The 26,075-nt window shown below is 40.1% G+C and overlaps 2 protein-coding genes across 8 annotated transcripts in view; one reads left to right on the top strand and one right to left on the bottom strand.

Annotated features, from left to right (window-relative positions):
• The window catches only part of CLCN3 (chloride voltage-gated channel 3), a 54,207-nt gene extending 46,736 nt beyond the window's left edge, over positions 1 to 7,471 (top strand). For 4 of the 6 annotated variants that reach the window (XM_068137116.1, XM_068137117.1, XM_068137119.1 and 1 more), the window contains 3 exons: positions 176 to 392; positions 2,672 to 2,747; positions 4,427 to 7,471. In XM_068137116.1, the coding sequence (XP_067993217.1) occupies positions 176 to 392; positions 2,672 to 2,747; positions 4,427 to 4,585 (452 nt within the window). In that variant the 3' untranslated portion in view covers positions 4,586 to 7,471. The remainder of the gene's footprint in view (positions 1 to 175; positions 393 to 2,671; positions 2,748 to 4,426) is intronic. The other 2 variants (XM_068137121.1, XM_068137122.1) reach the window with 1 other exon arrangement.
• A 1,311-nt stretch (positions 7,472 to 8,782) lies between these two features.
• Positions 8,783 to 25,430, bottom strand: HPF1 (histone PARylation factor 1). 2 transcript variants are annotated; one of them, XM_068137095.1, is made up of 8 exons: positions 25,386 to 25,430; positions 15,381 to 15,540; positions 13,139 to 13,325; positions 12,594 to 12,692; positions 11,413 to 11,563; positions 10,618 to 10,705; positions 9,872 to 10,044; positions 8,783 to 9,037 (listed from the first exon to the last, which is right to left on the bottom strand). In XM_068137095.1, the coding sequence occupies exons 1-8, from the start codon at positions 25,386 to 25,388 to the stop codon at positions 8,906 to 8,908; spliced, it is 993 nt and encodes a 330-aa protein (XP_067993196.1). In that variant the 5' UTR covers positions 25,389 to 25,430; the 3' UTR covers positions 8,783 to 8,905. The 2 variants fall into 2 exon arrangements, with proteins under 2 accessions (XP_067993196.1, XP_067993195.1); XM_068137094.1 differs by lacking the exon at positions 25,386 to 25,430 and adding an exon at positions 16,705 to 16,810.
• Between the last annotated feature and the right edge of the window lie 645 nt (positions 25,431 to 26,075).

Genomic DNA, 26,075 nt, shown 5'->3' with positions numbered 1-26,075 from the left:
TTCTTAGGAATAAACCAATGGCTGTGCAAACACATCAAAACAAGATATAGCAGAGCATCAGCACCTAGAGAAAAACACTGGGGTCTAGTAGCATTAATTTGATCTGTTTGCACTACATTTCCTAAATTCTTCCTTCTTTGCTCTTTTTCCAACCCCTTCCCTCTTTTTCTTAAAGAAAGTGCTAGAAAGAAGCAGGAAGGGATTGTTGGGAGTTCCAGGGTCTGTTTTGCCCAGCATACCCCATCACTTCCAGCAGAAAGCCCTCGACCACTGAAGCTTAGAAGCATACTTGATATGAGCCCTTTCACCGTGACAGACCACACACCAATGGAAATAGTGGTGGATATTTTCCGGAAGCTAGGTCTGAGGCAGTGCCTTGTCACACACAATGGGTGAGTAAAGTGGCAGCAATGTTCTTCATTCTGTTAGAAACAGTGATTTTCACTTCCAGCGTGAAAGTATTTGAACCAGGTTATACTCCAGGATCATGGTGCTTGAACCTGCAAGTTTGTTACTGCAACTGAGGGACCCCAACTGTTTGTTAAGAAGGTGCTGTGCTGTGGCACCTCTCTTAAATTTTTACATCTCCCTTGTATTTCAAGTAAGCAGACAATTGATTTCAGTCATTGTAAGATGTTCTGTTCAAAATTAGCTCTCAGGTTTGTATGTACAACTGGCTATGTGGGGGAGACATAATTTGTCTCACAGAAATTTAGTTGTGTGGTGCACAGTCCAAGGGCCTGCATTGCCCTTAGATACATGCTGGCAGTGTGCAGTGCATCAGCTACTGAGCATCTACAAATGTGTGAGGTCATGAAAAGTAAGGGAGAAAATAATCCAGTCAGTATCTCCTCCTCTGGAGCTTAGTGACGGCCATTACCACCAAGCTCTTGTTTTTGAATACTAACAACTAAACTGCTACTAATTGTAGAACTTCAATCTGCAACTTTTGTTTCTACATTTCAAAATGTTTCAGGGAAGTAATTCCAGATTCAGAATGTTTGTAAATGAGGCTACAAGGAGTTGTCATGTGGATTATCCACTAAACAAATCAGCCCTAGGCATGGAAACATGAATGTTCATTATAATTGCCTCTTTTCTAAACTGCTGCTGCCTTTTATTTTTTTTAATATATATGATTTTCTTTTCTGTCTAGCTGTTCCTTTAACTTTCTGCTTTCCTGTATCTCTTGTGCTAAACACACACAGCATTGCAGCTCCTACTGCAGTATCTTCCTTACTCTTCAGCATGTCTTTTAAGGCTCATAGGAGTGAAATACTGTCTGCTAATTCACATTACGTAGGACCAATGTCCGTAGGACGAAGCCCAAGAAACCTGAAATATGGATGAGATTTCCTTGGTTTGTTGTGGGCAAAAGGTCTCTGCTACAAGTGGCAAATATTTAAATATTGAATCAGGTTTTCAGTTTATTTTTTCAGATGTATCTTAAAGTGATTTTAAATGTTCTGCTTTTCTTTTTCTGCAATGCCATCCCTGCACTGAATGGCAAGTAGATGTTTTCAGAAGCATACATTACTTTTAAAATCTTCCTGTGATGGGTAAAGGGCATAGTGATCTGACACTTAGAAGTCAGTGGAAGCATGCAATTCTTGTTTTGGGAAGGGAAATTTGAATTGATAAAACTTCAATGAAGAATATTTACTGTGATTTTTATTTTTTAACTTAGTTTCTGTTGTGGTTGAGTTCTCAAACATTGACATTGACATTAGAAGTTGACTCTTAAGAGAGCTTTGACAAAACAAACTGTACTATAAATTTTAAACTATTTTGTGATGAAGTATGAGCAAGTCTGGATGGCTTTAACAGTTTACAGGCATGTGATACTGCACAAACACGCTGTCAATTACAACAAGATCAGGTAGTAAATACTACTACCAGTGGTATTTGGCCGTGGCATATAGCCATGTGGACATCAAGGACTAATCTCCACTCATATAAATACACATATCAGTTTACAGCTTCCAATCCAGATTGGAATAGGAGCTGTGCAGAAATCAATGCTGATGACAAGTGTAAAGACCTATAAAAACTCAGCCTCACTCTTCCTGATGTGTACCAGAATAACCACTCCAGGGAGCTGCTCTTGATGAGAGCATGAGTGATATGCTCTGTCATGAATGACAAACCTTTCTGAATTTGTCCATTTTAGGGACACCAGAAAACCCTTAATTGCAATGACTTTACAGTTATTGCTTGGTTCATCTACATGGCTTCTTAACATGTGAATAATTATCTATATGTATGAGGAAAAACAACTGTTAAATGCAATGGAGCAGATTTTAGTTTCAGTGCCTCTACAACATTAAGATATGTGAATTTTGGGAGAAGGGATGACATACACCTCCCTGATGTATACTTGATAGGAGAAACATGCTCTAGGGTGCTTGAAGATTCAATTGTGTTCATAATTTTGGGAGAAAAAGAAAAGAAAAAAGGCAACATCTGGGAAAGGCTACTGACTGTCAAATCATTTTTCATTTAATTATCTCATTAGTCATTTAATTATCTCATTAACTTTTCTGTAACCATTCCGTTTTTTTCCCCTTGCATTTTTGTTGTTGTTTTGCTTTCCTCTAATCCTTTTTCATTATGATTAGAACTTTTTATTTGATTTCACACACAGTTATTAGCATAACATGATCTGTTTCAGGATTGTCTTGGGGATCATCACAAAGAAGAACATATTAGAGCATCTCGAGCAACTAAAGCAGCACGTCGAACCCTTGGTGATTAGATATATCAGATCTCATAATTAGACACATTAGAAGTCAGGAAGCATGAAACTTGTGAACTGTTCAGGGCCTTTATAACATCAGCTGAACAATGAAACAATGTTATGCTAAAAAATTTGTATTAAAACCATAAAACAATATGTGCAAAATTCTTTTGTAGAAATGAAGCTGTTAATATGGATGAACTGTTAGTCACAACATGAAAGGAAAGTAAACAAAAGACTTTGTGATATTGTTGTTCTTAAGATCATAGAGATCCATCTAGTTGTTGTGCTGATTTCCCCAGGTGGGAAAGCATGCAGCTGGGAATACTTTTCCCTGCTTAATGCAAATTAAGAGTTTCATATATATGAATTTATTTTTCTGACCGTGACACCTTTAAATAGTTGTTAAATAGCAAAGTAAGTATCACATCTCCTGAGAAGCAAAGCCAAGCATGTTGTTCATGTACTGCAACATTTATCAACATGGATCTTCCATTTATCAACATGGTTTTTTAAAAAGTACTCGTATTTTCAGTGAAATTCTGTGATTTTACATGAAGTCTTGTGATTCTGCTGCTGTTATCTACAGCAATGAGTGTAGTCCTGGATAAAACATTCAATGACATCCCAAGCCACTAAGTGGCATACTACTGTGTTACAAATAATTTCAGAATCTAGACACTGTTTTAATCGTGATGTTGTGAACTAACCTTAGATAGATGGGAAGACTTTGTCTTAATTTGGACATGGGTTGCTGGACACATCTCTACTAAACATACCCACCCAGTTTAGCTGCTTATGTGCAAAATATGCTAATTATGTTCTCATTTTATGCTAATATTTCACAAGTATTTCATGCGTCCTTTAATAAGACAAAATAAAATGTACTGACCAGAGTAACAAGGGCAGCAGCTCATTCATTCTGCTCTTTGCTTCTCCTGTGATAATATCCTTTTGGACGGTCTCACCCTTTTTCATATCTCACAGTGTTACATTTTTTTTAAAACCATGAAGACTTTGTCATAAGAGCACAGTACCTAAATTTGAAAATTAGAATTTCCTTTTATTATTCACAATATGTTTTCTGAAGCTGTGAACTCCAAATCTCTAGTTAACTGTTGTTTACTTCACAAAAGTTCATGGCTAATACCATGTGCTCCTATGAATACATTCAGCCTGAGCCAGTGCATCAATTTAAAAACAGAGGGAAGGGGAATTCAGTTTTCTTTTAGGATTCTGGGCCATCAAGCAGTACCTCACTTGTGATGGCTAGGTTGGAACATGCCTCCCTTATGAGATGGAATCAATATTGCTTCTTTTTCATGTTTTTTTTTTTCTTTGCCCCTCTTTGTTACTTTTTTGTTGGCATATGCTAATCAAAATTTCATTTTCATAGAAACAAAAAGTTAAATAGAAATTGTCATGGGCTCTACTTGTATTACTGGTATGTCATTAAAATGGACTACAGCTGTCAGAGACCATCTGATATGGTGTCTCAGCATTGTTGTCTTTTAACAAACCTTTGGTTCCTCAATGTTTTGATTAATAAAATGTTTTTGTTTAAGTAACCAAATCAGGCTGTTTACTTTTGCTCTATTCCTGTCAACAAAAAGTACTTGGCTACAGATTTGTTCTTCTTTGTTATTGTCCTGCTTGGATTAATATAGATCTTCCATTTATCCTTTTCAGGCGCCTCCTTGGCATTATAACAAAAAAAGATATCCTCCGTCATATGGCCCAGACGGCAAACCAAGACCCCGCCTCAATAATGTTCAACTGAAACCTATAGCTGAGGAGAGAGAGGAAACAGAAGAGGAGGTTCATTTGTTGAATAGCACAACACTTTAGTCTGAGGGATACTTCTATAATCAGAGACGAGAGCTGGGTTTTTGCATAACAGTGCTGCTGGCAATCAATCAGGAGTTGGTCTGAGGGAATACATGGCGAGGAGGAAGGCTGATGGGAGCGTGGGAAGGGAGGAGCTGCTGTCCTGCACTGGATGCGTCCCGAGACGTCAGGTCTGCCATGATAGTGCAGTGGGTGAGCCGTGCGAGGTGGCACAATTCTCCCGCCCCAACCTGGTACTTCAGCATTGAAGAGATGTGTTATTAGTCCCTGTTTCTGGAGGGATCATTCTGAATTGAGCCATCTTACAGAGACTGAAAGGTCTTGCCCTTTTTACCATTGAAAACTGTTGTGTTAACTCATGAAACGTGTTAATTATTACATGTCACCTTTCTACATTCCAGAAGAGCTTTATTTCTCTCTCTCCTGAGCCGTAACAAAGCCTCTTTAAAATTGGTATGCCCTGTTGAAGCAGTTGTTTCTCATATTGAGATGTACTGTGAGTTACTGAGGTTAGATCACAGGAAGGGAGGTTTTTCTTGTGCCATTAAACGCATAAGTTTGTACATCACAGAATGCCTGGAGCAGTAGAGACCCACTGCACCTTATCCAGGTTGAACAGGGAATACCTTGCAAGAACCATGTGAAACTTCTTTCAACCCCATGTGCTGTTGTGATATGAGAAAAAATAAAACCAGTTGAAACTAGTGTTTCAAAGAAAAATACTGGTTTTGTTGCAGAAAATATCAGTAACGTGACCTGGTCTTATGCAATTTTTGTATTATTGAGAACACTATGATGATATATACCAATGTTGTGCAGTATAAGGAAAAGTACTGCTATTCTACTAGTTAAGAGCTGGAACAATTCTGTATACGTGTATCTGGTAAAAACTGCATGCTACAACACTGGAGATCCTCCCCTTGCTCCTGACCCCCCTCCTCCTACAACTTGAGAACGGTCAGTTTTTATTTTTCCTTCTCCACAAAAGATGTTCCACTGCTGACATGGTAGGAAGAAATGTAACTCATAACTTGCACTAGATGTATATTATTTTTCTCAAAGTTTTACCATTCTTTATTTATATTTGTATGGATTAAAAAAAAAAAATCTATTAAATATGAATCAGTTAATATCTCACATAACTAATTACCTTTTTAATGTGATTTTATAGAATAATTCATAATCCTCTGCAAGTAATAGAGGATTAGCAAATGTTTACAACTTGATGAAGGGTTAAACAAAATGGTTTCTTTATGATCCAACATGCATCTATGATCATTTTCCAATGTAACTCTCACTGCCGTTACCTTGACATTTCCTTTTTCCTTTACTAAGCAGATAACTGGAACAGCAATACTCAAAGTTTATTATCAAACAAAACAAAACCAACTGCAGGGTTTAAAAAATAATAGGAAGCAAGCAACTATAATTATTAGGTTTCTTTTTACCTTTTCCAGAATTATATAGAGGTATAAATGGTATATAGCCACAGAAGATGAGCAGCAGGGTAGAATCAAATACTTGAAATGTTGGCAGGACTTGAAAATTCAGCAGAAACATACAGGTTAGACTCATTGATCTCCAACTTCTTTACCTTCTTCTTTCCAGCCCCTAATTTGTTTCATAGTCATTGTATCAAGTCACCACCACCACAAATGTGTGCAAAGGAAAAAAGATGATTGGCTGTAAGCCTAAAGAAGAGAGGAGAATGAAGAAACCTGCCTGGTAAAAATCATGCTGTATTATAGGGGATGATGTAAAATGTCCTCTTTTAAATTATGCCAACAAGACTGCAACATTCTAAAATGCCTCAAATAATAAGTGTCTCTGAAACATTCGTTGCAGTTACCTCAAACATCTTTATGTGCAAAGTACACCCAAATTCTGGTACTTCTGGCAAGCTCCAGCATAGTGCCTGTGCTTAAGTTGCTCTGCTGCAGTCACAGAAGTTTTTATTTTTTCTGAGTACAAAACTGCCATCTACATCTCCTCTCCTGCAGCAACTAAAACCAGCAGGAGGTGGAATGTGCCTGTGGGCTCATGCTGATTGGCCTTCATATTGGAAAAGAGTTTAGAACTGTAACAGGGAATCAGCTTGTGTTAGAACGGAAGCGTTGCAGCAGCCCGCTGTATTCTTCAACATCAAATCAGTGCTAGTGGTTCAAAATTTATTTTAAATTACATAAGCCAGAAAAAAACATCAAAAAGAGCAAGATGTGGCCCTCTGATAGAAGGTAGTTCTGGAAGTTACCTGTACTAGTTTCTGTTGTCTTTTTCCTACAGCGGAAGAATGTAAGCGCTCTGCATCTTTGAAACCTCTGCCCTGTTGATGTTCTCACTGAACGCTGCTGCGTCTGTTGTAACAACTGGCACCTAATTCTACAGGCCATGCTGCCTGAATCAAAATACAGCTCCCACCCCTGCTGTTTCATCATTTCAGTATGGATCCCAAGTGCTGCATATAAGTTGTGTATTTCTGCTCTCCTTACCTGCTCAACTTTCCCTGTTGACATGTAAAATGTCTACAGATAAGCCTATGTTGGAGGTTCTGATTATGAAGTGTGTGTGCCTGTGCTGTGCAACAAGAATTTTCTAACATTAAAACTTCCAGCGCCTTACTCAAGTTAATAATTTGGAAAAAAATAAAAATGTGATGGATGGGAGGGGGAAAGTGTCAGCATTTTTTTAATTATTTTTTTTAGACCACTCAGTTACTGGTTCATGAAAAATGCATTCTTTGTTAATCTGTGATGTTGCCTAGAGCTGTATTTAATATTGATCTTAATGTTTTTATTTATAATAGTGTGGTAGAGCTGCATATCATTACAGTAAAAATTCTGATTACTGTGATGATTTAATGAAACATTAAAAACTTCTGTATGACCATTTCCTGTTCTGTCCTGTTTTCCTGCTGTTTTCATGCTTGCAATTTTTTTTATTTCCCTGAGAGAAAAATCACAAGTAGGCACTTAGTGTACAAAACTAATAAGCAGATGAAGAGAACAATTTTTTCAAGGAAGTACCTCTTTTAGAATTTACAAAACATAAAAGTTCCACTCCTGTTAAACAGTCCCTGGAGGCTTGTGCTGATGTTTGAAGAGGAACATTTATAGACTGAGTGAAAAAGGGGGGGGGGTGTCAAAAGTAGAAAAGGTGGGCAAGTCTAGGAATGGAAAATACTTTGAGAACTCAGGCTATACTTTTGAAGCCATCTAAATTACTTGCACTGTTAATTAGTTCAGTTTTTGCTGGAGGAGTGCTGCTGAAAAGGGGAAAGCTGTGCAATTTGAGCATGTTGCTAGTGGTGTATAACCTTTGTTAGCAGTCCTACTGTCATTAGCAAAGAGGTGAAGTCAAGTCACTCCGGGCCTGTTAGAAGCAAATTTCCATTGGCTTCTGGACTATCACTTCAAGCACTTGCTTAAGAATAAAACTATGTGTAATGATGAGAAAATAAAGCAGGGGGGCTGTGAATTTGAAAACAATTGATTTGCATCTTGTACAAAATTATTTTTGTTCTATTTATTGAAGTCCTGGTTCATTAAAATGGCATGATTGCATGACTAATAGGGTAGCAACTACAGTGGAATTTAGACTTATCTTGCAATGTCAGCTGGGTTTTAATCTTATGTTGCCTGTTAATTCAACTAGATCCATTAGACTGAGCCCAGATTTAGTGCTTTGTTGTAATGCAAAAGGGAGAGCTGCTGCAACTTGCATTTATACCTGTTTGTGGGACACAGTTGAAGAAACATAGGTCAGTAAAAAACACTAAAAACAAGGAAAGTGTGGTAAGTGAAATAAACTGTGATTGAGCTATACCAAACTGAGTTGCTTCTCTGCTGCCTACAAGTTACAGCATTTAACTAAGAGCCCGCCCTGGTCCTTCTTCTTCAGAGCAAGCAGCATACCAACACTACACTGCTCAGCTTCAGCTTCACATGGCGGGCGGGCCGGTCGTACTTCGACTTCTCCGGGGCATAGCGCGGGAACCCCGTGCGGCCAGGCGAGCCGGGGCCCAGGGGACTCGCTCTGCCCGCCCACAGCCAGCCCAGCTCCTCCCACAGCTGCAGCCGCTGCATGTGGCTGCCCTTCCCACCGCCTCTGCGCGACGCCGCGGGCGGGAACTCGCCAACCCGCACCCTCCTCGGCACCCACAGCCGTCCCGCGGGGTACGCAAACAGCACGGCAGGCAGCTGGTTCTTTACAAAAGCTTTACTGACTGTGGTCAACAGCGCCACCCGCTATCGGAAAAAACCAAAACAGACACAGAACAAGGAAATCCCACACCCGAGGACGCCCATGCTTCTGGGACCCGGCTCAGGGCACTAGCTGGTCCACCTTCTCCTCCCGGCGGCTAGCCAAATGCGCCTCGATGATCTCGGCAAAGAGGTTCCTCTTCAGCAGGGTGTATGCCAGAGGCAGCAGCTGGCCAACGGTCTTGTGGAAGTACTGCAGGTGAAAGGGAACACAAGAGCAGCCCTGGGGCCTCAGGGACTTTGTAAGCACAGCCACCCCTCCTGGCTGCACCCCATCCTAATGGCAGGTACACCTCTGTGGCCTGCAGCAGAGCTAGCCTGGGTGACCTGAGCTGCTGCAGTGAGAGAGGAAAGTCTGTTCTTAGTGGAGGAAAAGATGACACTGTTAAGCAGACATCAAGCAGCTGTTCAGTTTCTGTCCTTTCACACAGCACAGCTCATTACAGAACAAAAATTAAGTAGAATCTTTACCTGTGATTAAGTGCTTGTAAGCTAATGACTTTCATTACGGTATTCACTAACACAACCAGAAAAAGACACATGGTGGGAGGTCTTTTGTGCAGCCATACAGGCAGTGGGCAGGTAGTAGGCCGAGCTTCAAAGTATTTCACCTGGGGTTACTACAAACATCAGTCTGTTCCTTGACCCCATTGAAGATGCCTGCACCCATACAGGTATCTGGGGACAGGGGCTAGAACTGTTCTGTCTATCCGGATCAGACATCCTGCACTTCCAGGAGTCCAATGACAGCTAATTGCCTTACCCACATCAAATCACAACAGTGAAATGCTGCTTAATGCTTCTGGATTGCTGGTTTGTGCTTTCACACAAGCAGTTCTGAATTCAACATGGAATGGTACCTTAAATGTGACTTTTAAAAGGGCCTCTACAAATCAAGGATATTCTTGTAGACTTGCAGAACTCATAAGGATAATTATGCAACAGAGTTGGAATAAGGTCTGACACAAAACAACTCCTGATCCACGCATAAAATAATTTTGTGAAGTAGGATTGTTGTAATACTCACATGTGATCCATAGCAAAACAGGTCCATACCCAGTTCATACCCCATTCCATAGTCACACTCGTCATTAGCAAACTGAACAAAGGTCAGCATTTCTTGGATAGGTGCAAAGGCCTTCAGTCTCTCATCATCTGTGGGAGCATCAACTATGGCCTTACAAATCTTTTTAAGGTTAGCTGCAAAAAAATAAAAGCAGAAATACTGACAGGTTTAAACAAAGAATTTTAGTATTGCACAGAAATAGGTTGTGACCAATGCTCATGTCATGCTTTACATGACTAAGTGAGCATAGCTTTTTCACCAGCAGCTTAGGCTTTCTCCTTTGCTGCTCACTCTTGCCCTGTTCCTGTCTCCGTTCCCCATAGACAGACAAGCATTCATATGCTGAACTTGCATCAAGGAACTGATTTTGGGTAAAACAACACAGAGAAAAGGACAAATAAGAAATAAGCACTTAAATCTGTTAGTGTAGATCAGTTCTTCAAATCCATTTCTTGCATGGCTGTGCCAACACAAGAAAAGGTCACCTGAACTACTTTGGGAATTAGTATTTCAGATTTGACATGTTTTAATGATTCTCATGTGGTTAATTTGAAGAAAATACTTGAGCTCAAGTGTGATGTTTAAGACTTCTGCTTTCTACCCCCTCATATTCTCTAAGTGGGAAAAATGAATGCAGTTTGGTTTCAGAAAAATGCCTCTATAACTGACGGTTATCGACTTAAACAATATAGAAACAAGATGTTTACCATTTGTTTCAGGCAGTTCTCTGTATCCAACATCATTTTTGTCTACAGGAACAACTAGGCCTGCTCCATGAAATGCTTTGGTCACCACCTAAATAAAGAGACAGGAAGCTGAGTATAGCACTGCAAATCAGTACTGTGACATAAAATCACCTCACCTCATTAATCATTAACACCTGACCACTAGTGATCACACCCAATATGCACAGGCTCCAAGACATAGACTTTGTTTCATATTATATAGCAGTTACTTTTAAGTGTTAAGGTTTAAAATAACTGGAAATTCCACTGCAGTCGTGAACTTTAGGAATCCTGGTAGACACTTCTGTAGCACTGGATTACATTTGTTTAGGCACCTCCTACTTAAATTTCTGACAGGTATGTGAAAAGCCTCTATTGCTAATCCCCACCATCCTTAGTGGTCCAGTTTCAAATAGATCCAACCCAAATATTTACATGAAACTTCGAAGCAGTTCCTCACACTCTTCCTCTGGTTTTAGTTTGTAGACTATTTTCCCTAGTGGTTTTTTTTTTTTTTAATTGAATGCCAAACTATGGTTTATAAGAGTAAAGTGTTTTGATTTAATCCTCTAATTTGAAACACAGTAATATTTATCTTGCTTCTCCTGAAGTTTTATAGAGGGAGCTGATTAGCACTGGGAAATCCTAAATAAAGGATGCTTACTAACTAGAAGGAAAAAAAAACAAACCACACAAAACAAAAAAACCAGACCAGACAGGTGAATGAAAAGAGTTTAACAGAACTTAGTTCTTTCCAGTGGATGAGGAAAGTCATACTTTCTTATCTCTCTGTTTCATCTTCATGGTTTTCTGTTCCAGAGAATAACCCAGTTCCTTTGCTGTTCTTGTTATTTTTTCATCTATGTCTTTCAAAAGAGCATTTTTCTTTTTATCAGTCACTTCCTTAATTTTTTTTGACAGAAACAATCTGCAAACAGAAAAACCATATCTTAAAAGAGCTTCGTATAACACAAACAAATGAATAGCCTTCTAATCACTAAACCTCCAAATCTTATACTGAAGATCAGCAGTCATGGGTTTATTCATACACCTAGACTTGGGAATGCAAGCCTCTTAAGAAAGAAAAAAAGAAGAGTTTGGCACAAGCAGTACTGTGGCATTTGCTGTCCATATTTGCATTACAACATGGTTTATGCAGCCTATAGGTGCTGAAGATTCTCCTGTTCATCTTTCTATCTTAAGATTTCCATTTGTTGTTTCGGTGCCCCACACAGTATCTGTCATCCAAGTCATGGACATAAATTCATACTTACGAGTTTCACCAGAGTGCTTTCAAAACAAATGTCCTCGTTTAACTCTGCAGCACACAAGAGCTCTTTTGCAGAAGCTACTCTTCAGCATGCTTTCACCTACTGACACATGCCTGTCCTTAGAGAGCTTTCCATTTCTAACTGACAGGTGACAAAATCTGTTGTTTACTTTCATGATGCAGGACCATGTAAAGCTTCATGAATCATACTGAGTTCCACATCTACATAAATGTTATCCTGCCCCCAGCCATAAATGGTATTTCCTGTAGCTACTCCTTATAAACAAAAATACATTAGCATTTTTATGTAGGCAAGAACAAATAGATACTACTCATTTCCTACAATATTCAGACTTCCTTCACCACTGTTTCAGATGCTCATACTTTATTTATAAAGTATTTTAACACACCAAGTGGGCTTGTTTCCCCCCTGTAACGTCTATCCTTGCTGCTATATTCAAAGAAAGAGGTAATTAACACTTGTCTGATTTGTTTGTAAAATGAAAACACTGTCACAAAGTCTTTTAAGGCTACCTATCTTAAATCCTGCCAGCAGGAAAAGAAAATAAATAAGTGAGGGGCTTTGACAGACAAAGATACATAATACAGTTAGTTGCATTATTCCACACCACATGTCCTGATTAATAGTTTCCCTTTTAATATTTATAAAAATAAGTAAGAATCTTACTTGACTGCAGCAAAGACATTATCACCAACTTGTGAAATCACACAGCCTTTCTTAGCTTCATTTGCACCAACCCACACTGGAAGCTCATCTGGCACATCCCTGTTCAGGAAAAAAGTACACGCAAATAGTCAAGCTGCATGCATTTCTCCTGTTTCAAACTAAAACTGCCTCCTCACCATACTGCCATCTCATTCAGAAACCTAACAAGAAATACTGTTACATCTAAAGCTCCACAGGCTTTGAAAGGAGTCCATGTCAATACGTGCAGAGAGAATATACATTCCTTTTGTAAAGCTTGAATTTTTCTTCCAAGTATCACAGCAGAAGTTAAAAGATTAACATCAAGGTGCTCAGGAGGATTAAATATAGTCTACAACTTCAGTACTTCTGGTCTTTTTCAGTAAAAGATACCAACCCACATGTTCATATCCCACTACAGAAGAGACTTGTTTGGCTGTAATACACAATTCTCAAACCCTGTCTCATGGAAGGAACATGAGAAAAAGCTGCATAGTTATAATCCAGTGAAAGTGTATATTAAATACCTGAAATATCCCATGTGATACTGTGTTTTGCTATCCCCAACAAGTATAGTCTGAAATTCAGGAGGATCATAGAAGAATCTCCAATGAATATTGAAGTTTGGATCCGTTGATTTTGCTTTTCTGTGTCTTCCGGCAAGGATATCATATGGTCCAACCAGCCTAAGTCCAACACTTGACATAAGTGCATCTGAAAAACAAAGAACAAACTGCTTCGCTTTCTGGTGGGTACTAAACCAAGAAGTTTGTGTCACTTGGGTATCAAAAGCTTCCAAACACTCAGTTTAATGAGACAAAGAAAGCCAAGACATTCTTTTATTCAGTTAGCTTTCATTTGACAGGTTATTACAATTCTCTTAACAAGTAGTGGTTCAATGTCCAGATGGAAATCAGTAATGAGTGGTGATCAGCATTGTGACCAGTACTGTTTAGTATCTTGATCCATGAATAGACAGTGGGATTGAGTGCACCCTCAGCAAGCTTGAGAAGTGAGCTCAGGTGAACCTCATGAGGTTTAATGAGGCCAGGTGCAAAGTCTTGCACTTGGAATGGGGCAACCCTCAATATTGATACAGGCTGGGACATAAAGGGAGTGAGAAGAGTCCTGGTGAGAAGGGGTTGGGGATACTGGTAGATGAAAACCTAGACATGACCTGGCAATGTTACACTCACAGCCCAAAAGGCCAACCATATCCTAAGCCGCATCAAAAGAAGTGTGACCAGCAGGTCAACAGAGGTGATTCTTCTCCTTTATTCCATTCTGGTGAAATCTCACCTGGATTACTGCATCTAGCACAAGAAAGATGTGGACCTGTTGGAGCAGGTCCAGAGGAGGGCTGCAAAAATTATCAGGGACATAGAACACCTCTCTTGTGAAGAAAAGCTGGGAGAGTTGGGGTTGTTCAGCCTGGAGAAGAGAAGGGAGACCTTACTTCAGCTTTCCAATACCTAAAGGAGGCCTGTAAGAAAGATGAGGGCTTTTTAGCAAATCCTGTTGCAACAGGACAAAGGGTAATGGTTTCAAACTAAAAGAGGGTAGATTCAGACTCAATCTAAGGAAGATGATCTTTACAATGAGAGTGGTGAAACAAGGCAACAGGTTTCTCAGAAGGGTGGTAGAAGCCCCATGCCTGGAAACATTCAAGGTCAGGTAAGATGAAACTCTGAGCAACCTGATTTACTTAGAGATGTCCCAGCTCATTGCAAGGGGATTGGACTAGATGACCTCTAAAGGTTGCTTCCATCCCAAACAATTCTGATTCTAAACATGTGTAATATCTAGGGCACTAAGAAATGCCATGTTCTACTATGTAATAAATTTGGGCAAGCTGAAATCTGGACTGATATAATGAAACTTCAGTTCCATATCAAACATTTTAAATGTAACTACAAGAAAGGCAGACTTATTTGACAACCTTTGGTGCTTTTGCACTCCACAGTTTAAGCACCTATATTTCAGAAAGCTTTAGAAAGAAGTGTACCAATATCTTTGTGATTATCTCCAGTTTTCCCGTTTACAGTCCCTGTGGTAGTTTAGGCTGGATGCCTCCTGCTGCTGCCACACAAGATACACCTCCAGTGTCCCGAGTGCCCAGCCCAGTAGGCAGACACAGAAAATAGTGTATTTCATACCCATAATGTCCTGCTCCCTATAAATTCATCTGCAAAGTCTTTCACTTCCTCTTTCTCCTCTCCCTGCTCCCATAAGAGATGCTCCCTATCTGGTAATGGTGGGGGAGTATCTCACAGTCTCTCAGGCATAGCTAGGCCTAATGCCAAGAGAAGGGGGATGAGTGTCTCAGATCTGGTCAGCTGAGATTAGCCTAACAGTGGAACAGGAGAAGAACAAGCCCTGGGGGTTTTTTGTATACCCTCAGGTAGGGAGAAGGGAAGGGCTGGGAGGCTTCTGGGTATGCTGTAAGGGATTCTGTGTACTTTGGGTTTCTTTTGCCACTGTGCTTGTAGCTCTCTGTAAAACACTTACTGCTTTACCCCTTCAACTTTCCATCACTTTTGCAATGCACTTGTGCGAGTCTCATTTTTTGCCCTGGTTTGGGAGCAAGAGAGGATCTGCCTGGCCTCAAACTGGGACAGTCCCATAAACATCCTGCATCTTAAGTGAAAACTGAAGCAGCATTAGAGTGCAGCTGATCATTTGCAGTTTGCCTGCCTTCAGGCTGTCTTTGAGAGTGAAGGTTAGAAAAAGCAAAAAACCCCAAAGAACACCAACAACTCACAAACTCACCACTTGGTTTCTCAGGATCTAGTTCCTCACAGAACTTCCAAAACTGATAGAAGTCTTCAGGAAGCCTAAGCCTATAGCATGTTTCTGCTTCTTGACGAAGACTGTCAGGGATATCTGCCTGATTTGATCTTCTCTTTTTGCTACCTCCATTTTTCTCACACTGCAAATTGAAAAAAAACCACCCCAAATAACAACAAAGATTCCAACAATACAACCAAATTTCCTTTAGTTACATTCTATCACTTCTACTAAAGGTTTTCTAACAGAATGTCTGTATTAATGGAGGAACTAAGACCATTAAGTCATTCTTGTTACTGACACCTGCATAGGTACTGATTAGACCATCTACTCTGGACAGAATCCCCAGGAAGTGCATTACCTCAGAGATAAGTGCTAAACATATGAAAATATCACTTTGCTATTTTATATTAATGGGTCAATAGAACCAACAGAAGCACTTTAATTAATCAAGCGAAGGACTATGAAATCCCACCATTTACTCTAAACTCTACATTACTTTTAAAATGCCCAGTTCCAATAACAGCAGCTTGCATCCAAGAAGCCTGTGTGCTTTACATACAGTTTGAAGTAGGGATACTATTTTGTCATGTTTGGTTAAATGACAAGTAAAACCCACACGTTCTCTACTACCTGAACTGTGCTATTTAACATCTGAATTGGTACAGTTGACAGCACATTTCAGAAAGAATTTTAAAGTTTTAAAAGTGTAACATGATGACACAGGCAAGGCAATGGCCCATTCAGGTATGCACACCCCTGAAGTGGAAGCCTCAACTACCTCATGCCCATAGAGGGCTTCAAGAACTGGTAGGCGTCACTACCTTTGTTCTTAATTGTACTTTTTTTTCTGTTAAAGGAAGATTTCCCCGTTACACCAGTACAACGAGGAAGACATTTCACCTCTTAGGTGGGCCTCCATCAGGCACTGTAGCACAAATACCGTGACAGACAACCCTTGCGGATGGAGAGGCTGCGGCTGTTTACAGCACACCTGGAAGGGGGCAGCGCCTCCGTTGGGAAGTGATGCTCCCACGCCAGAGAACGAGGAGCCCCGGAACAAACCAGACCGAGAAGCAAGGAAGCGGAGCCAGGCATCACCACAAGGCATCCGCGCCAATCAAGGCCTGCGCCCTTCGGAGCTCGCTCCCTCCTAGTCCAGGGGTGCCTCAGGCCGCAACTGCTGGCCCCTCTAGCCGGGCCCCGCTGTCCCCTGTGGGGCTGGGGCCCGCCAGCAGGCTCTGTCCCGCCGGACGCAGCCACTCGCCCGAGCCCCCCTGCTCCGCGCGCGCCCGCTAGCAGCCACCTGCTCGCCGGCCGGGCCCGCCACCCCGCGCGGCCTCCGCTTCCCGCCACCTGTCATGCTCCCGCCGTACGCATCGCGCCCGCCTCGCTGCTTCCGAGGTCGCGCTATGCGCTTCTACGCATGCGCAAGCTGCGGCGCGCGCCTAACCGCTCACAGCCATTCTCTCGTCTACAGTGCAGGGGGAGGAGCTCCCTTGAAGCGGGTGCTGGTAGCCACCCCCGACAGCTCGTGGAGCTAAAAGTGGCAGTGCGCGCGGCCGTGGTTGCTCCCTTATTAGACTCCTTTCCACAAGGTGAATGAGCACTTTTTCAAGGGCTATACGCAGTTGTACATCTCCGCACCCAGCTTCTTTCGGAGCTGGCTGGCAAGAGAAGGCGGCATCGGGCAGAGGGAGCACGGCGGTACAGCGCACGCTGTGTCAGCCCTGAGCTAGAGCAGGCATTGCAGCGTCTGAGCGGGAACGAGGTGGGATGAGAACGAACGCAGTTAACCCTTGCTTGCAGACAAGTCAGTCGCTGGAGCTGAATGCTAGAGAGAAAGCCGGTACACATACAACCACGTTCCCTTAGTAGTAGGGGAGCTCGTCTCGGGGCTGCCTATAAATATTTCGAGGCTGATTTTTTTTTTTACCCCAATTATAGATGAGCAAATTCCTATAATGCAAATTAGTCATATGCTGAGGCGAGGTGGGAAAGAAAAAAAATGCCTGAATAAAATGTGAGCTTTCCCTTAAGAACTGAAGGCACAAGATAAAGTGATAGAGTTTGGGGGTTTTTGTTGTTTTGTTTTTCTAACTACACAGAAAAAGGGAGAAAAAATAAAATCCAATCCTCTGAGCTTCTGCTTTTATATTCCTGGCAGCTGTCAAATGCTAAAGTGGCATTGCATAATTTCCAAGGGGTAAAAAAAAAAGGCAGTGTGTGATCAAAGCAGCAGCATGTAAGATGCAGCAGGTGGGACACATATCCTCACTTTATAGAGCAACACATGACCATATTGTACAATGATCCACTAATTTTGGCAGAGCATTTCAGTAGTGTGCTTAAAAAGAGGCCTGGAAAATCAATAGCACAGAATGAGGTGGTGGGAAGTTAGTTATACATAAACCTTTGCAGTTTTGTTTCAGTAAGTTAGATTGCAGTGTGTTTAATTTAAAAAGCATAATAATAGCTTAGCTACCGGAATGTTTTTATATGCATCCTTGCTGAACATGGATTGCAAAATGACTCCATTGGATTTATGCTGTACGCTAAAGTTGCAAATGCTTGATGTGGCCTAGATGATTATTATCTTAGGCCTAAGAATAAATTGCAGTGCCTTTCAGCCACCTATGACACATAGTTATGTGACTAATGCAGAAGCTTATTAAGTTCAAGTCTGCTTAGAGTGTTAAGAGTTACACCATAATCACAGAAAACTTGATCCTGACTGATGACCCGAGTTCTTGCATGTAAAACCAGTTAAGCACTTCATAGAAACCACAGCTTGATACCTCGTAGGTGTAACAAGGTATTTAGATGAAAAAACCAACATTTAAATCAACATATTAAATTCTTTGGTTACTGAAATCCTGCACACTAAGGAAGAAGTTTCAAAACCAAACCTTGTTTAAGGGATAAATTACATTTCATAAAGCAGAAATGAGGTACAAAATCTCACCAAGAAACCACAAATGTGATTTTCTTCCTGAAAAGTGTGAAGAGTGCTGCCCTGAGGTTTCTTTAGGAAGTGCTTCCTAATGTTAGTCTCAATCCATAATTTCTCATATACTAGACCTGAAGAGTGAAAGCTAGACAGAATGGCACCCAAAGGAATGACATTTTCCTCAGTAGCTCAGTGTAAAGTGTGCTAGGTGACTTTACAATAAAGGCACATCTTCCCCACCCGTATCATGGGTATCAGATATATACCCTAGTTTAGCTTACCTGAATGCTAACCTCAAGCAGCAACCTGATCATGACAAAGGCACCAATACTTCCAATTTCAGTATTACTACTGAGAATTACTGGTCTGTCACTAATTACTATTTTTTGGGAATAAGATTTTGTCCTATTTCAAACCTCTTGTTTTGCAGATGCTTATCCTGCCTTCCTGTTCTCCCCCTGTGTCTACTGAAAGAAACCCTTTGCATAACCATTTTCAGTTCCACAGTTTTTCTAAGGGGAATGTGAAAGTGACATGGATAGCCCAAGTGTGCCTCATGACTTAGCTTGAAGTCTTAAGTGTGTATTCCTGTCTTGTTAGTCTTATGCTACACAAGTAAATGAAGTTGGCATGAAATCTGTTTTGGGTCAGGAAGGAAAACCAGAACCTTTTCACATAGGAAGAAATGTTGAAAACCTATGAGATTTAAAAATACCTTATACACAAAAGTCATTATACCATCAAGAGAAAAGTAACAGAGGTATGAAATAAACCTGTGGTGTATTAGGCATGCTAATATATTTTCATTCAAATCATAGAATCAATAAGGTTGGAAGATACCTCAAAGATCATCAATATATTGTAAGTCAAAGTTGTGCTGAAAAAAAAAACCAACCCTGAAGTCAACTAGAAAAATACTCCCCTGCTGACCTGCTGTTAATACTAATGCTAGGTCTCAAAAGCCTAAATTGGAGGGCCTTTCTGCTTCACTGGATACAGCTCTTGTGAGCAATGTTTTCAGAACAGCAGTTTTGATCTTGAGTACACACTTTAGATGTGATAAACCCTTTCAGTTACTCTGCAGTTAAATCTGTTCTCATCAGTTCTTTCCTGAAATATGGAAATAGATTGTGGGGTGCCATGACACAAGCCCTTAGAAAAGAAACTGCAAGACAGCAGATGATTATTCAGTGCAGTAGTCATTTTTTCCTCTGTGAACAAGAGGTAACTCAGTCTGTGTTTATCTACTGCTGAATAATTCTTGTTTTTCAAGCCCTGGATTTGAAAAACACATGATTTTGATATTGGTAGTTGTATTGTCATTCCTTCCGTTTGCTACGTTACAGCCTTACAGATTGTTTATTTCTTACAAAAAAAAAAGATAAGCAGTTAAAGCAGAGTTTGCAGTATACTATCTTAAAAACCTTTCCTTCAAATTCGTAAACACGGTTTCCTGTATCTGTACCACTGGACTTCTGAATTAGCATAAATGGAGATTGTCTCAATAAATATGTCTGCAAAGTAGCTTTATCAAGCTCTAAAGCCATCTGTATGACTAACTATGCAATAACAGATTTTGAGAGATGCCACAAAGCTGGGTCTTTTCTTGAAGCAAAGGTTTTCAGATCTGCCTTTTGAAGAGCTGTGGTGGAAACCTGCCCCTTGAGGTCACCTAGACCTTAGTGTCTTACAGGGATTTTTCCTCTCCTATATTAGTTTAAGATTATTGCACAATATGTAAAGTTACCAAAGCATGTCCCATGCAAAGTCTGTTCCTTAACTTCAGAGTTTTATTGTGAGAAAGCCTTTGTAAGTTAAAAGCCTAAGCAAAAGCTTTATCAGGTAACAGGTACTAGAAGAAAAGAGAGCTTGCAAGGTTATTAAAATCCAGTTTATGCTTCATCATAGCCATTCACTGACCCATTTCTGCTCATAGCTTTCCTGCAAAGTTGATTGCTTTCCTCCCACCCATTACAAGACTCAGATTGCTCAGTGAAAAGTATCAGAAATAAATTGAACTGTGGTGTCCAAATCAGATACTCTGTGCTGATATGTGTATTGAAGGTCAGAGATCTCTATGAGAGATATTCACACAGTAAGATGCCAGTAAGGTTCTCCCAGATTTTCCTCCCCTGCCCCCAGACAAAAGGATACCTTTGATTAAAGTCTTGCCTTATGTTACAGTATTTTTGTACAAAGATGGGAGTCCAAAATCAACTTGTTAACTGATATTCCCTTATTTATTTACAGGGTACTGGCAAGAACCTTCATAAGGCAACCCAGTCTGCATTAGGAAGTTAGACAGGATGCAGCACAGGTGGTTCATAATCTTATTTTCCCTACCCTTCTGCATATGCAACTGAAAGGCAACAGTTAGGTACTCTTCAAACTACCTTAAAGTACTTCAAGCAGCAAGGGTATGCAGTCTCATCAGGCACTATGACATACCGCTAACTAGATTATGTAGTGTATATATATACACACACCTATTTCTGTTGGAGGACTGATTTTTGACAAAGAACACGATACTGCGCTATTCTTGCCACAAGAGGGAGCCAGTGAAATTAATATTGTTTAAAAGGGATTCAAAGAGAAAAGACAACAAATACACATCTCAACATATGATTTGCCACGCTGATAGCCTTTTGTATCATTCAGTAGAACTTTAAAATTAGACATCTTGTTTCTGAATACCAGACAATCTAATCTTGTTCTAAATAATCCCAGCATATGTAGAAAACATTGACTTTTTGTGCATGCCAGCTGTCATGTTGGGGTTGTACAGAATGCAGTGGAATTACACTGTTTAAGAATAGTTTTAACCCTGCAGCGTAAGTGAAGGTCTGGTTCTTAATTGCTTTACAAAACTGCCATCTGCCTTCTCAGGTTAAGCTTCAAATAATCCTCAGATCACATAGCACCTCTGTTCCTTGGGTTATTAGCTTCTGTAGGGCAGCTCAATGTTTTCAGGTTGAGAGGATGCATCCTTTGTTCCATCAAAATAAGGATGAGCAGGAACTGTGGACATATTGAACGTCAAAGAGAAGATTTGCCTCCAAGAAGGTTGTGAGCAAGCAATGCTGCAGCAGATTGCAAAGATGAGCAGAGCCACTGCTGAGTCACCACCTCACTGCTGCCTGTGGTGACAGGTTGTCCTGAATCACTGCCAGCTCCTCTTACAGTTCTCCTAAGTAGGCTATAGACATGACAATGAATGAAATAATACAGTAGGAAAAGGAGGAAATAAAAAAAGTCATGTCACTGGAAGACAATCCATCAGGGTACTGCAGGACATATATTTGCTGAGAAATCCTGAAGGTTCCATGTTGTTTTGTATTGTGAGTGTTTAAAACAGAATATGGGTGAAGATACACAGTAGCCTCACTGCAAAGGGCCTGAAGTTAGATGTACATTTTATTATAGTGATTATTATTATTCTGCATCTCTTCAGTGAGTTTTGCAATAGCTTCTCTACACTGAAATGTAAACTCACATCTTGGTGCTGCATTTTGAACTGTTCCAGATCTGGCAGCAACAGTAGACTATCATTTTAAGGCGATGTTAATGTTTTACTGCAAGCTAAAGTCTTTACTTCTGCTCTATTTTAAATGTAGGGAAACCATTTTGATCAGTGCTTGGAACACTGATCCCTAAATCTATGGTATTCACATTTAAAGTACTGTGATTGTACAGAAATGAAATTTATGTAGGGTCTTTTCTTATACCTACCAGTTAAGTTTTTACAAATAGCTATACACATAGCATTATAAGTTGCCTAATTCACTTGGAAACACAGCTACATATGTTCCAAGCAGCAGCGAGGCACAGTTCAGCTGATGTATTATCCCAAAAAGTTAAGGGTCTTCCTGTAACAACTTACTTTTTTTAGATAAACATTTACATTAGCAGCCCTTTGTAGGAACTGTTTCCCCCAGCAAAAGTAGAACGATTGAATTAGCAAGTCTAATCCCATTTAGTTTCTAGCAGGGTAGTTTTTCTGAGCCAGGCAGTCTAAGTACAAGATCAATTTTTTTGTTATGTTCCTTTGTCATTTATGAGTATTGTGCTTCTCTATCTGTAAATTTTCACCTTAAACCTCTCCCTGCTTACCTACAAAACACAGCATGCAAGTAAGGAAGATAAAATGCATTAAGTCAGACTCTTATCTTTGAGGTCTCTTCTAACCTTAGTGATACTGTGAAGTCAAATGGGTGCCACTGGACTCAACTGAAAAACAGTCTTTACTCTGATACATGAAAGTAGACAAACAGCAAGTTATTTTAGTCAGTGATTTCTCACTAGAAATGCCCTTGCAAGCCTTTACCTTCCTAGTATAAAAGAAGAATCACGTGGTAAACATGCTTACCACCAAGATAAACCCTGTATACATCACTTAACAGCTGGGAGCCGCTAAGACTTATATCTGTCATATTTACTTACATTTATACATACTACGCAATCTTCAGTTTCAGAACCTGTATTTGTGGGATAGTTCCCTAACATACAACGTGATCCCTGTTCTGCTGTCACTAGATGCTAGAGTGACAGTCTATACAAATAATGAAACAGTATGTATTCACCAAGTGTTGACGTGCCTGGGTTTCCTCCCCCAACAGATAATAGGGTGAGGGGTAGAAAATCGTGGCTCTGAGTCATCTTATCTTAAGCTAGGATGAGTCAGGAAGCAAGCAATTCAGTATAGTTTTTTTTCCACTTCAGAGCCTAAAGTTGGGTGAAATGATCATATTCCTGTTATCTGGTCTTTAGAGAGAGAATTACTGGCTGTAACTGACTGGCAGGACTCCTTTAAGAGCAGGGTAATTCCTTTTTTTGTATTTTAACATCCTGAGAGGCAGTAGTTAACATTTTCAAATAAAGTAGTCTTTAATAACTTTTGTAGTCATTACTGCTGTGAGAGTCCCCCATTCTCCCAAAGATTTCACATATGATTCAGGTGAACAATCTAGTTTTATTTAGCAGCTTCTGTAAGAAACATTCTTTCTTGCCTTTCTTTTGCACACCCTAGCAACCATAAAACATTAAAAGGAACAGACCCTGGCTTTAGCATAAATCTTAGAGGCAGCACTGAAGTATAGCATTTACTTTGGATTTATGTTCATATGTATGGCTCTTCCCTCAGACCTCCACTCCATATGGCTTTTAATGCAGCAGTACAGTGGACTTCTGCTTTAGACTTTTACCTAGTAACACAGAACCTGCTGTATTATCACTGTGCTATTGCCAGCTAACAGCTTCAGTGCCTAGAGCTATCTAGCATTAGCACAGTCTGTTCCCAAGTAAGTTAGCTTCCTGTCTGTAAGCAAAACCAATTGATTCAGGTGCAACACTGTGCTAACACAGCTCTACTGTTTCCCATTCTGGAGCCAGTCAAGGATGATACCAGCCTAGGATTGTTGTACTGTGCCATTACACTACGCAGGCAATGTGTTCACTGTGATCCCATTTCCCATTCATCTGTCTTTATACTGTAAGCTACTGTAAACAAGTGTCATAGCAGGGAAATACACCTAAAGCTCTTCCCTATGAATATAGCATATTCAAAGACATTGTGCAAGGCAGCCTTACACCTAAAATCAGAAAATAACCTTCTCAGGGTGGGGGGGGAAGGTGAAGCCTGGCATCCCCCTTATTGACATCAGACCTGCTGAAGTCTTGGGGTTTGCCAACCCTTTCACATCAGGGCTGCATTAGCCCTTAGAGCAGTAAATTAATGACTGCAGACTCCACCAGGAAACTGCAAATGCAGTGTGTGAAAGACCAGGCCTTCACACCACAAGAAAAGACTAATTTAGAGAGCTATAGTATTAACGTTGAAATACAAAAATAGGTTAATAACGCCAAAAGATAACAAATACTTCTTTCACAGTAGGATTTTGCTTTTGGCATCATCACTGTTTCCTGATGAGATTTTGTAGTTAAGCTTTGTCTTTGTTGGGATCTACTGCTTGTCATAAGCTGGAAATGGCCACAGCTCCCAGAGATTAAGGATACTCACTCAAAAGTATTGCAGTATGAAACTGCATTTCACCACCTATACATAGTAGTGCACTAGCTTTATAAGCTATCAACTTAATTACCAGGACAATACAGACTTCAATTTTTTTTTTTTTTCCTCATAATATATTGTCAAAAAATACACAGGCTCTGCCTCTATCTTGAAAGCTGATGTGGCACCCTCCTTAGGGACTCTGAGTTAACAGTCTTTGGCCAGCTAGCAAAAATGGCTTCAAAGAAAAATGCAATCCTCCGACACCAAGGAAAGCCTCACAACTTCCCACAGCAAGAAGCAGCATAAGAAAAAAAAAACAGACTACTGAAAAAAACCCACAACAACCTACAAATCAACTCCAAACTAACAATACCACACAAAAAGCCCAAATTATAAAGAGTTTTATCTAAGTATTACATATACACAAGTCTCCACAGCTAAAGAACACAGTTTCCCAGTTTAGAGACCAGCAACTGTCATAGGTTTGTCCTCAACTAAACCTTTTGTGCCAAACAGCAAAAGAATAATCTCCAAGGTGTAGGGGTGAAGAATTCAAGGGCAGCCCTCTCTCTTCAGTCCCTTCTGGTTCTGGACATATAGCAAGAAAGCTGTTTAATTTTTTAATTTTTTTAAAGTGTTTTCTAAGCTAACAAAGACTATATACAAAAAAACTTCAGGGCACAGAACATTCTATGTTACACTGAGAGTCACAATTTATTAGCTACAGTTTAGTCCACTAATCCAGTTCTTACCACTCATCTCTCTCACAGCTTAAGTATTTTTTTCCTCACTTCACAGGGAAGTTAGATCAGCACTTCATTTCAACACAACCTAGCTGGTACCTTTACTAATACACAGTTATTGCTTTCTCAGCAGAAGAGTAAGTACATCAGCTATTGTTAGACAAGCTCTTCATGCTTCTACTGCTCTCAAACCAAAACTGAACAAAACCTCTTACTAAATTACTCATCTCAGCACACAAAAAAAAAAAAAAATCCCCAGTCAACTCTAAAACCACAACTCTTACCATTGCAGGACAAATCCAGAGTGTTCACAAACATATGACTTTATGGGAAAGGCTGTAAGACTTCTTAGTCAGTGTTGTTCTCTTATATAGGTGTGCCCTTATCAAGGTATCAGCATTGGCTAATGGGTTGCAGGATCTCAGCTGTACCTGCTCCCTGGCCATTTAACCCCTGCATTTTCATCAGATATAACTGGAAAAAGGAGGCTTGGGAGTTTTGATTGTTTAGGAGGGCATAGCTTAAAGAATTTATAGTTCCACCGAATGCACAGTATAACTCACCATCACTGCTTTCTTTCTTTCACTTGTTCTAGGTTTTCTTAATTGCCCCCTCTCCTTTGCATTGCCTATCAAAAGAGATAATAGGCTTAAAATTTTCTCTGAAAGAGAAAAGGAATAAGCTAGGCAGGGACTTCATGATAGAAAATGTACTCATTAATTGGCAGTTGTAAGAGAACTAATTAAGGAAAAGGAAAGTACCAAAAAGCAGCAGACAGGATGGATGTTGCATGAAGGACTTGTGAAAACTCATCTTCAAATACCACTAGTTGTGCTTTCACTGTAATTGGACCATGGTGCATTAATAGTAAATAATCAATCTTGGGTATTAAAAATCAATTCTAGCTCCCACTTCTTTTTAATGCTGTTTAAGGTCTCAGTGTCTTCAGAGTGCCTGTCTCCCCATTTAAGCAG

The sequence above is a fragment of the Melanerpes formicivorus genome, unplaced genomic scaffold (assembly GCF_026170545.1).
Source record: "Melanerpes formicivorus ecotype bairdi unplaced genomic scaffold, bMelFor1.0.p_v2 SCAF_4, whole genome shotgun sequence".
NCBI lineage: Eukaryota > Metazoa > Chordata > Aves > Piciformes > Picidae > Melanerpes > Melanerpes formicivorus.
This window is presented reverse-complemented; position numbering and strand designations above follow the sequence as displayed.